The sequence below is a fragment of the Neofelis nebulosa genome, chromosome 1, assembly GCF_028018385.1.
Source record: "Neofelis nebulosa isolate mNeoNeb1 chromosome 1, mNeoNeb1.pri, whole genome shotgun sequence".
Taxonomy (NCBI): domain Eukaryota; kingdom Metazoa; phylum Chordata; class Mammalia; order Carnivora; family Felidae; genus Neofelis; species Neofelis nebulosa.
This window is the reverse complement of record NC_080782.1, coordinates 13,154,867-13,167,863: the sequence shown is the minus strand read 5'-3', so window position 1 is coordinate 13,167,863 and position 12,997 is coordinate 13,154,867. Positions and strand designations below refer to the sequence as shown.

Here is a 12,997-nt window from a genome sequence, read left to right as displayed (position 1 = left end):
TGTTGGCTAAAGCGTCCATTACTCGAAGGAGTGGAGAAATTGATGCTCCTTCTTGATAAGGGTTGGCAAGGCCGCATGGTAGGAGAGCGTGTGGGATAGGATGTATCGTGTCCCTCTTTGGGAAACACCAGAAGCAAGAGCAGAAGTAGGCAGGTAAACCTCTCTGAGTCATCTTGTCATAAGACGTGGCTCTTTCTTGTCATTACCTAATAGCCATTGCCTTATAGGATAAAGTTCAAACTGCATCGCCAATTCTGGAAGCCCCTTCCAAGCTGGCTCCCACACCACTTGTCCACATGGGTTCTACTCTTCAGCAACAATGAAACCCCCACTATTTGCCAGCTCCTCTGCGCATGCTTCTTCTTGTCTGCCTGTCCCGTCTCTCCCCACGTCTTCACCATACTCTCCGCTGAGCAGACTCTTCTTACCCGCGTGTTCACACTCAGCTCACCTTTTGCCCTTCGTGCTTCTTTTTAATGCTTAGATAGTGTTTCTCATAGCAAGAGGATTTTTCCTCAGTCCACTAACTCCTGTAAGGTCTGCCATGTACCAGGCAGCTGGTAAGTGTATGTTGAAGGGTTCCATTTATACACATCAGAAATTTAAAGAGGGTGCAGTTCGGTGCACACCTTTATGTCTGACCACCAGAACATACAGTGTTCGGGTGACATGAGCTCAATTATTTAAAATGGAAAGATGGCTGCTTTCCGTGAAAATTCTGCTTCAGAATCAAGGTTGAACACAGCAACAATCCACTGAAAGTTTAAATAAGCTTTAGCAAAGGTAGCTCTCAACTCTTTGTGGAGATGACACGTAAATATGGTCATGACCACCTACTAATTACTTAGATAGAAATATCCTCGGGAACCTGTATTTAAACATAATTAATATCAAATATTGAGAAGAGTAATGAACTGAAAATGCATTATATACAGACACGCTGTTAATTCATGTGGGAGCAAAATCTAGTTACTAAGACTAACTCTTTTAGAAAGTTGGCACTGGGAACAGATTTCCCTGATTTGAAATAATGGATAGCACCAGCTTTTGTCACAGAAAGAATTAATACAGAGAGGAGGAAGGCAGTATAATTTCTCGAACCCTGAAGAGCTAGAGTGTATTTTTATCTTAACTTTTGGACTGTTAAGTGTGGATTCACAAGACTTTTGGCAATTATGAAAATCTATAGCTGACAAAACAACTGAACAAGAGGTAACACTGAGAGATGAGATAGGGAATAGTTCTGGAAGAATTAAGGGGGGGGGAGGGAGAATCAATATGCTTTTTCTTAAGTGAGATCTAGAATCTGGCATTTCTCGTGTGGACTCTGTGCCCTATAGTTGCTCAATTAATGCTTGTTAGTTCAAAGATTGTTCCTTCTGTTAACAGTCATTTGAGAGATTTTCTCAGACTACACCTTCCAAATAAGGATACTCAGCTCCTATAAGAAAACTTTTTACACCTTCTACTCCTTTGATCTGCCATCGTCCTGTGACTCTAGAGACAGCCAGGTAGGCTATTCTTCGGGACTTCGTGTCCTATCCCAAGATTTGGCATCGAGATAAAGGACAGCTTTTATTACCAAGGTTTTTCTGGACACACATTTCTTTAGAAGGCCCACCTCACTCATGTAGTTAGTATCCTGGTCCCTGGACATTCACAGATGCCCCTCCCATGTAGCGTCCCTCCCCACTCCACATCTTTGGGCTCTGCTAATTCTGCTTCTCACTTAGTAACCAAACTTTTACTTTAGATTAATTTCCTTCCCCCCTAGAACTAAGTTTTCAAACTTGGCAGGCTCTCTGGTCACTTTGGCCTACCTCTGGATCTGTGGTCCCTTTTAATTCATATGGGAGCAAAATCTAGTTACTAAGACCAACTCTTTTAGACAGTTGGTACTTGGCCTTGGACCAGGTTCACCTCGTCCCAATTCATCCAGGACTTGATTCTTCTGGCCCTGAAGTCAAAGCTCAGCCTCGCCTATTCATATGTCTAGCACAACTGAGCCCAATTGCTGTGAGGAAAGCTGAGAAGAATCTCCTTACCAGAGTCAAGTCTTAAAGGCCACCTTCTCCCAGGGGCTTTCTTCTGGGGGACGAAAATTTCTCTCCTTCTTCATTTCATCTTAGGACACAGACAGAGTCCTTGACAGTCCATTCCGGGAACCCCCAAGGTGGCCCTCACCTTGAGGTTCTCAGTTTCTTCTCCCTGAGCCTCAAACCATATCGAGTACATCTCTGTAGTCCTGGTACATGGCTTGTCAAACCTCTTGGGATTTCCAGGTTTCTGGAAGAAAAAACTTTCATTGGTGGTCTGAGCCCTATACCATAGCACGAAGCCCTCACAACATGCCCTGGTACACATGGGGACCTGCCCACCCACTTCTCGGCTTTCCTGTTGGTCACATGATCTACTTCGAAGCATTGTAATTAAACCAAATGATGCTCTGTGGTCAAGACACAGCACCCTGCAGAATAAGCATTACCGCCAGCTCTGGGAGTGGCAGTAAAGACTATTCCCTACAAGAAAGTGAGTCCAGAGAGTTTTCTGCCAAATTCTTGTGGAAACTGCAACCCAACCCATGATTTGGAGATTTGTTTTTCTTTTTTAATCACTGTGAGTTAAAAGTAGATTGATAATATCAACGGATTGGTGTTCATTTTAAATTCTAGAGCAGCGGCCTCTTTTTTTGAAAATGTAAACAATAACAAGAAACCTTTGTGCTTTGGATACTATTTTTCTTCCCCTTTAACTGTAGAACCTAAATTTAGGGAGAATAATTATCTGAACAATAGTGAGTCTTCATGAAAGCCATTTCTTTAAGTCCTCTTTATTTCAGCAGTGACTTGTAGATTATCTTTTAAACATTTTAGTCTTAAGTAATTTATGATTTATGGTATTTTTAATGTAGCGCTGTTTTTTGTAATTTTATTTTCCAACTTTTTGCTGGGGTATTTAATACAATTGATCTTTGTTTATTGACCTTGTATTTTGAGGCTTCGCGAAATTAACTTCCTAATCCTGTTAGGTTTTCTTGTGGATTTTCTAGGATTTTCTACATAGATCATCATATCATCTACAAATAGAAACCTTTTTTTTTTCTTAACTTATTCCATTGACAAGGATGTCTATCTAGTTCACTAGTGCATAGGAGTAATAAGGGTGGACATCTCTGCCCAGTTCCTGATCTTAGGGGGGGAAAGCATTCTTTCTTTTCCTCCACCATTAAGTATGATCCTAGCTTTAAGTCTTGTACATGCCCTTTACAGGTTAACTTTTCTTTCTTTACTAGTTTTCATCATGAATGGGTGTTTGTCATGTAACTTTATGCATCTTTTGGTAAGATCTGTTTCTTTTTTCTTTGCTTTTTTGTTTATTTGTTAGTATTGTTAATTACATTGATTGACATTTTGTTATATCAATCTTTCATCCCTAGGATAAACCCCGCTCACTCATGATGCATTATTCTTTTTATATACTACTGGATTTGCTAGTATTTTGTGGAGGATTATGTTTTCGTTTTTGCTCATAGGGAATATTAGTCTAGAATTTTTTTATATACATATTTTTCTTTTTGGGGTTTTGGTATCAGGGTCTTGCATGACCTCATAAAATATCCTGGGAAATGTTCTGTCTTCTTTTGTCGTCTGATAGAGTATATGTAACTTTGATATTACTTTTTTCTAAATGTCTGATAAAATTTCCCAGTAAAACCATCTGGTCCATGAGGTGTTTGTTCATTTGTGGAACTCTTTTAATTATAAGTACAATTATTTTGTAAAGGGTTATTCATACATTCTATTTCTTCTTGAGTCAATTTTGATAAGTTATGTTTTGCAAATAACTTATCTATTTCATCTCTATTATTGAATTAATTGGCATAAGACTGTTTATGATATGTTCTTATTACTCTTTTTATCTGTAGGATCAGTCATGTTATATTCCCAATTTTATTTCTTAATTAGCCTTGCTAGAGTTCTATCAGTTTTTGTTAACTATTTTAAAGAAGCAGTTCCATGTTTTCCTATTTATTTTCTCTAAGTTGTTTAGATTTCGCTTTTCTCAAAGAACAATTTTTCACCTTTCTCAGGCAAAGCAAATTCTCTTTTGTCTGATTATCATTTCAGCTCTGATAAATTTATGAGGATGCTTTTCTAGCAGAGAAGACCCACACCGAAGCATGAAATCACGTTTAATAGGCAGCTTATAAATACAACTCTACAAAGAAGGGGCATATAACTAACTGAATGTTGTATCCGCATGTCAGGTTGATTACACATAGAGATGTTTTCTACCAGCATTTCAAATCCCAACTTATAGTGGCTCAATTTAAATACCATCTAAAGATGATTGAAAATAGGTTTTAGCTAAATTCACTTTTCTGAAGAGGACATTTCTTAAGAACAGGTTCTCCCTCCTGTGACACTGGTAAGTGATCCCACCTGTCATACTGCATGCTATAAATCATCATACTACAAATCTATTAGCTTATGATTCATATCTGGCCTGCCTTTTAAAAACAAAGGTGAAACAGTTTTAGAATGAAGGATTTAATGCACACTCAATGAACCTACTTTCCTTGAGTTCAATTTCATTCCCTCTGAGCATGTGTTATTTTCGGGGAGGAAATTGGGTTCTAAATTGAGAAGGTGCATTAACTATTTCAGACAACGGAATGACAGGTACATCTTTCTAAATAGCTTCCTGGAGGCCTGATGGAGTGTATGCCTTTCTCCAGTTCTTATCTTACTGGCTGGAAGTGACTGATACCAGGAGACGACTTGCTCTTACCTTGGCTTGGGCTCCCGTCACTTCTTTAAAGAAAATTCCCAGCTTTTTCTTTCATCCTTTTTTCTCTGAAGGAAGTTATAAATCTGTGCTAATCAGTTAGACTTTATTGGGAAAGGCAACCATTTTGCCATGGTTTCACAGCAGTCTGTGGTAATTACTGGGGTAGTTATTTAATTTTCCGGGAAGAATGCCACACAGACATGGACCCTCACACACAACGATACCCAGTTCCGGGCCATGTACGTTGTCTGTGTCTTTTTAGGACTGGTGGGCCTTTCTTGGTGCATCTCTGAACAGCCGTGTATAATGAGAATATTAAATAATTTCCAATGTGTATTTATTTGTTTCCTTTCAAACTTCATTAAAATAAAAGCGATACATCTCCTTGAGGTTGTCTTCTTTATGTTAGTATTCAGTTAACAAACTGCAAATTTCAGACTCAAGAAGTATTGAATGCCATTTAGAAAGTGATCGGTGATATTTCGTTGGGACTCTGCTGTGCTGAACTGCTTTTCGCATATATTGACTTTTCCCTAACTGTAGAGGTATAATTTTTATAGAGGTATAGTTATGCCCAGTTTGTTTTCACTTTCAAATATAGGATGTGTCAGTTGATGCAGGTGGAGAGAAGGGCATTTTAGAAAGAACTTGGGCTTTGGAAACAGATCACAGTTTAAATTCTCACTTCTCTACTCACTGGTGGCTTGGCCAGAGCTGGAACTTTATCTTGGAGCAAGACTAGAATGGAGGTGCAGAGAATATCATTGTGACACTCAGATAGACGATGGAAACTGAAGTCCAGACACCATGTAGTGAAGCATTTCCTGGGTCTGTAGAGCTGTTTGGTGAGTATCAGGGGGGATGAGACTGAGCCTCTGCCTTCATGAAACTTGCAGTCTGTGGACAGCAGGGAGATAATCACCTGGGATCCAAGAGAGAAATTCACACCACACAGAAGTAGAAACAGTGGATTATGGGGTCCAGACGGGGGAATCTGCACGAGAGGCGGGGACGGCTTTTTAGAAGAGGTGGCATTAAAGCCAGTTAAGGATGGGTGAGAGATTTCAGCCCGTGAGGAAGGGGAGAAGGGCATGGCATGCTGAAAAAGGAACATGCTCAAAGGCAGAGAGAGACCAAAATAAAAAGTAAGTACATGCATTTGGGACAATACAGGCAGGCAGATTAAGCAGAATTGAGGAACATACACATCCCTCCCTCTTTCTTCTTTCCATCCTTCTTTCTTCCATTTTTCCCTTCCCCCTTCCCTCCTTCCCTCCTTCCCTTCCTTCCTCCTCATTTCTTTCTTTCCCCCTTCCTTCCCTCTCTTCCTCATCATATCCCTCTATCCCTTCCTTTCATCCTTCCTGCAACAGTTATATGCCAAGGACTCGGAATATGTGCTGAGCCATATGCGTAGCCTTCCTTCCTGGGACTCCTTTCATTAGGAATGTAGACTTGGGGCTGCCACGGGGGACCAAGGCATGACTCACGGCTAGCAGTCCAGCTGGAGAGCTATTTCAGGAGACCATAGAAGACAGACTTGAAGCTGTTACCAGGAAAATTGTGCTGTCACTGCAAAAACAGGGTGTGAGCCGTTAACTGTCATCAGAGCGTAGTAGAATTATCGTATGGTACAGGTGACCCTTGAACAACACAGCTTGGAACGGCGTGAGTCCACTTATACGCGGATTTTTTTTTTTTTTTGGATAAATGCAGTACCCTACTGCAAATATGTTATTTTCTCTTCCTTATGATTTTCTTAACATTTTTTTCCCTCTAGCTCACTTTGTTACAAGAACGCAGCATGTAACTCACAAAGTATGAGTCCGTCGACTGTTTATGTCATTGCTAAGGTTTCCTATCAACAGTGGGCTATTAGTAGTTAAGTTTGGGGGGATTCAGAAGTTATACATGGGTTTCCTGCTGGAGAGGGGGTTGGTTCCCCTAACCCCCGTGTTGTTCATGGGTCAGGTCTATAAGAGAGTGAACCTAGGAGCCAGACTGCCTGGGTTTATATGGCAGCCTTAGCCCTTAGTAGGTGTATCACCTTGGGCGAATTGTTTGGCTTCTCTCTGCCTCAGGTTCCTCATCTTTAAAATGGAGATCGTAATAGTACGTTGCTCACAGAGTTGTTGTGGGAATTAAATGAGTCAATATGCATAACCTCCTAGAAAAGTGCCTGGGACATACTGGCCCTATATAACCATAGACTATGTTTATTAAATCACTTCTAGTACATTGCATGAGGATGAACTTTCAAAAGAGGAACCGCTCGGTCCCACTTTTGCTAGAAACAATACATCCAATAGTTTGTGTAGAAGTGAGCATCTTTTCAGGAAGATAAAAGTCAAACATATTCCAATATTATGGAAAGAAATAAATCATAGCAATTCTGGAGAGTCAATCTGCTCATTGTTATAGTACTTAACCTTTCCAAACTTGGGAAGAAATGTAAATAAACACGCATATTACATATGCTTACATATTAAGTTTTAGAGGTGAAAAGTATGTTCAGCAGTTGACAAATTCTGTTCAAATATCAGAAATGTCTTACAGTCTGAAATCCAAGCCTGGGATACCATTGGGATGGCCTCGAGAGACTCATCCTCTATTTTTATTGTCTAAGCTAATGGTCCATTAACACAGCTTCTTGAGGCTAAGCCCGTTAGATAATGTGTGCCTTCTAGGGCAAAGACGCCAGGTGGGTGTTTCCTAGTGGTGGAAAGCAACATTATTTTTCCTAGGGGAAGAATGTGAACAATCCCACTTTTTTGCATAATGGTAACAATAATAAGAACATTATATAACGGGCAAAGAAATTGCCAAGATGACATCAGCGTTCAAAGGGAAAATCCCCATGTTCATAATCAGTTAATGATTTTGGTTTCAATACTGGCTTGCCCTCATTAGCTATTCAGATAAATGGTGCTAATTTTAAGGATCATCAGTATATGAAGAACATCGACGTCCTTTCAGACTCATTGGCATATTTGCATCAGCGGACTGATATAAAACCAAAAATTTCAGGAAGCTTTTTATAGCGTTTGAGCAGTGTTTCCTTCTTTAGAAATAAACTTCCAAAGTCTCAACATTATTTCTGACCTTATTTCTTATCTCCACAACACAAAATAATTTCTATGATAATAATAAATAAGCATCTCAGGGTATGAGAACTTAGAGTTATGCTCTTTTTTTTTTTTTCCCCTGGCTTTCTGGATGTAATTTTAAACACCTTCATTTCAAACTGCCAGGTATTTGAATTTTAAGCCATTTTAAATTTGGTGTCACCAAACAAGTGTGCAACATCAATGGTTCTTATTCCTGGTAAGTCTGTCCATTCACTCATTCTCCTTCCCTGCCAGGAAATAGTTAAGCTTCATGTGTCAGAAGATTCCCAACACAGGGCTCCTGGGTGGCTCATTCAGTTAGGTGTCGGACTATTGATCTCAGCTCAGGTCTTGTTCTTGGGGTCATGGGTTCAAGCTCTGCATTGGGCTCTGGGCTGGGTGTGAAGTCTACTTAAAAAAAAAAAAAGCTGCCCAACCCGGAGTGGCATCTCAGCCCTCTCAGTCATGCTGACTCTCAGATGTGAACCACCACAACTTCCTGTGTCCCAGGAAACACTTCAGCTTCATCCGTCCCTCCTGATCAGTTCACCCAAATCTAAGTGGTTAGTAGGACCTCACCACATATGCCTATGACCACCATGTTTCGCTAAATTGCCACGCGGGCACTCTTGGATCAATTAACTACTAAGCCTAATTGAAGCTCAATATAATGAATTGTACAATATTGAGCTGTCTAAATTTAATTCCGCTAAAATTACGGAATGAATGTGTAACATAAAGGATTCCTGAAAAAGGAAAATAGGTATCAGTAAAGACCACTTTTGATAAATCCTTCTTACTTACCGCTCGCTGCTTACCCAAGACTCCGGTGAATCTGGCTTATGTATTTTGGAACATATTGTTCACCATATGAAAATCATACACGCGCGCACACACGCACACACACACACACACACACATACCACTTGTGTTCCTTTGCCTCGTGGATTTAAAAGCATGCTTTGTTCTCATCTATCTGACATGATTAATAAATTGATAGAACACCATAACGCATAGAGATGTGATAGCAGCCATCTGGGATGGATGTTGGTTGGACGTTATTTTCTACTTAGCTTCCCGTGTTGTGGTATTTAAGGCAAAACTTTAACGAGCACCAAAACTAAACTAAGACAACAACTAGTGATACTTCACACCTGTTTGGTGACGCCAAATTAAAAAAAAAATTCAGTGTTTATGTATTTATTGTTGAAAGAGGGAGAGCACAAGATGGAGAGAGGCAAAGAGAGAAGGAGAGAGAATCCCAAGCCTCTGCATTGTTAGCACAGAGCCCGATGTGAGGCTCTAATCCATGAACTGTGAGATCATGACCTGAGCTGAAACTAAGAGTCAGACGCTCAATGGACTAGGCCGCCCAGGTGCTGCTAAAATGGCTTTAAATTCAATTGCCTGGCAGTTTAAAATTACATCAGGAAGCCAGAAAAAAACAAAACAAAACAATAGCTTCAAATACATGCTTGAAGTAAATTGATTCATTTGTAATGATAAAATCATATTGACTAATTTAATTATTATTCATCCAGAATTGTAAAGCAAAAGCCAGTTTTCGATAATCGAATCTGCATCTTAAAATCATTAGAAATACGTTTCTTATGGAATTCCACAGAATGGTCATTTGGTTATAAAATTTTTTTTTTTTTTTTTTTTAAACGTTTTTTATTTATTTTTGGGACAGAGAGAGACAGAGCATGAACGGGGGAGGGGCAGAGAGAGAGGGAGACACAGAATCGGAAACAGGCTCCAGGCTCCAAGCCATCAGCCCAGAGCCTGATGCGGGGCTCGAACTCACGGACCGCGAGATCGTGACCTGGCTGAAGTCGGACGCTCAACCGACTGCGCCACCCAGGCGCCCCTGGTTATAAAATTTTTAAAGGAAGGGGCGCCTGGATGGCTCAGTCGGTTAAGCGTCTGACTTCGGCTTAGGTCATGATCACATGGTTCGTGAGTTCAAGCCCCACGTCAGGCTCTGTGCTGACAGCTCAGAGCCTGGCGCCTGCTTCGGATTCTGTGTCTCCCTCTCTCTCTGCTCTTCCCCTGCTCACATGCTGTCTCTATCTTAAAAATAAATAAAGATTAAAATAAAATAAATAAAAGAAAATAAAATATTTAAAAGAAAAATAAATGACCCTAGAGAATTAAATGTTTCATATGCATTTTTGTATTTAATCTTTAATAAATGTAGAGTTTAATAATATCTATGAATATGCAAGGTAAAAATGCATATTTGAATATAATATATAAATTATTTATGACGAGAGACAGAAGCAATGAGGGAGAAGAGGGAGTCATGGGTAGTGACAGACTTACCATTTGGGATCCACATATTCAGACTTAAGGTAAGTAAAGAGTTTAAGGAAATATCGGATTCACCCAGTGGATGCTGGTTGTTCAAGCTCATTTGTTTTTAAAGCTTATTTAAACTGTTTAGGAATTCTTCTGACAAGCCATATGTTGCAACAGCCAGAGCCCTTTCACACAGAATAAAATTGTGCAGGTTGTTTTGAGTTTCATTGTTTACTGACAAACCATAATAGCAATCCTAGTCTTGTTTCTGTCTCAATTATGCAAAAGGGAGAACATGACTAATTAATCCTTTCAAGTCGATAACACTCTTGAAAGACTTTTGATCATTTGGACTGTAAAATCCTCACAAATACTGATACTTAGGATACCAAATTATTCTCCCCATTGACTAGTGTGGTACTTACACGGTTTGTGAATTTCAAAGATATTCCATTTGTTTACCAATTCGAAATCTTGACAAAAAATGGCTTCACAGATCACTCACTAGATAATTAAAATTCAGTAATATCTGACTATATGAAATGTACCAGTAACAGATAATGTACAATTTTATAGTTCTTTTAGAATTCTAGTGTATTACTTTAATGACTTTTGCATTGATGTTCTTATGTAACTTATGTATTTGTTTCTTACATTTTTTTTTTTTTGCAAAAGCAAGAGACAGTTCCCCTTTTTTTGCAATAGCCAAATGTGCTAAAAAGCAAAATAAGTTTCCAAATAGAGGAGACTTCAACGCATATCTTCGGAGTATATTTAATTTTGTGCATGCATGAAAGATAATAATGTGATCCCAGGTACTAAATATTCCTCAGCCATTCACTCGCAGTACTGTTATCTGGAATAAAACTAGATTAAATGTGCAGAGCGGTGAATTACTGAAAATAATGAAGCTAAGGCAATTCATTAATCTTTATCTGCTTGTCTATTTTTTATAGCCGGGATGAAATGGAAAAATTCATTTGGGGGCTGATCAGATCGAAAAGCGTCTAACATTATGAAGAGAAACATGGGGCTGAAAATGTTTTTTTTTTTTCCTTTTTGAATTGAACACAGCACCTTTTTCTTACATGCCTCTGTTTTTCTTTTAGTGGCAAAGCATTTCTATAACACTGGTTGAGAAAGTTCAGATGATTGCTGTAATCCTAGGATCCCTGTTCTTAATAGCAAGTATGACCTGGCTCCTCTGGTCTGCCTTCAGCCCCTATGCAGTGTGGCAGAGGAAGGACATCCTTTTTCAAATCTGCTATGGAATGTATGGTTTTATGGATCTAGTGTGCATAGGTAAGACCATGCCGTTGAACATTAACAAACTGTCAGTAATCCATTTTTTACAGCTGTTTTACTTTCACCAGTGGGATCTGGGGTAGAACGTTGTGGTTCACGGGATCTCGGTTCTCCAGGTACTTAACTGTCTGGGGTGTCACGATTGGGCCGCTTTCCTCAAAAAGCATAGCGTCTATATACCCAAGGTGCAAAAAATTTAACAGAGTAATGCCCGTTTGAAGTGGCTTGTTTTGCAAGGTAAAGGAAGGAAGAGTGGAAGGAATTATTGGGGGGGGGGCAAAATAAGGTCATTTATTTCTATGGCATGAGAGCAAATCAGCCCCCTTTCACCAAGCTGGGAAGGCATTGACTGGTGACGGTGGTGGTCTGTGCATTTGGGGAGAGGAGGGACAGACCCCTGGTGGTCCTACCTCGTGGTCAAGTGACTCAGGTGCCTCAAGGGCACAAAGTACTCCTTGGCGGGATGGGGGCTGGGGGGTCAGTTTCTCCTATCACCTGTGCCTCTTTGTTTTGCTTAATACATTCAGTGGCTTAGAAGAGAAAAAGGAGCAAACATTTTGGCTTAAACAGATCCCTACGGAAAAAAAAAAGGTTATTTGCACGTTCCTCTTGACTGATCTGCTGTTTCCCCAATACCAAGAGAAAGTGGAAGGCAATTCATGCAGCAGTTATGTGGCGTGTAATTATGCAGTTATCACACTGGCGCTGTGATGGTGTCTGGTTGGCAGTGGGGGGCGGGCACATAGAGGGGCCACGCGGTCTCGAGGGGACTGTCCCTGCTCTGATGTGGTTGCAGCTCGGTGGGGCGTAAAAAGAGCTGAGAGAGGCAGCCGTGGTTTAGAGCAATGGTCCTACCGCGGCTTCTTAAGAAGTGCACATTCTCAGGCTCCACCTCACCTGCCAAATCAGAAATTTCAGGATTGGGGCCCCCCCGGCCGCCTGTGCATCACAAGTCCCCTGGGATTCTGAGGCACGCCAAAGCTTGGGGGACGCCAGTTGCAGGGAATGATGCAATTTGGGATCCAGTGACTCGGTTTCCAATCATGGCGTCCGCGGGGACTAATCAACTCTCTCTCTCCGTGTCCTGGATGGAAATAATAATCCCTAGCACACAGGCCCAAATCAAGGAAATCAGGATTAGAACCAATTAGGTTATTAATTGGAAGTTACAGATTAAAGGTATTTGAATAAGTCACAAACATTAAAGCAACTCAAATCATTCACATTAATGCCTGTGCTCACCAGAGCCTTAATTTCACTAGCAGTTTAAATATCTTCAGTCACTTTTTTCTAAAAGAACCCTATACATTTTAAAATAGGATTAGCCAGAATTTCCTCTCTTCCTCCTTCCTCCCTTGTCACTAGCACAAGACTAATAGGAAAGAAAATGATCAAATTGCAGGCCAGGAAGGGAAAAAGGAGGTGTGGGGGGGAAATGTCATGAATAATATGTAAACTGAGCAGATGTTGCCTGAATAATGGAGCTAATGACG

General features: G+C 40.3%; 1 protein-coding gene across 1 annotated transcript in view; it reads left to right on the top strand.

Annotated features, from left to right (window-relative positions):
* The window catches only part of MARCHF11 (membrane associated ring-CH-type finger 11), a 103,232-nt gene that overhangs the window by 67,960 nt on the left and 22,275 nt on the right, over positions 1–12,997 (top strand). The window contains 1 exon segment of the mRNA XM_058716019.1: positions 11,309–11,501. Within this exon segment, the coding sequence (XP_058572002.1) occupies positions 11,309–11,501 (193 nt within the window).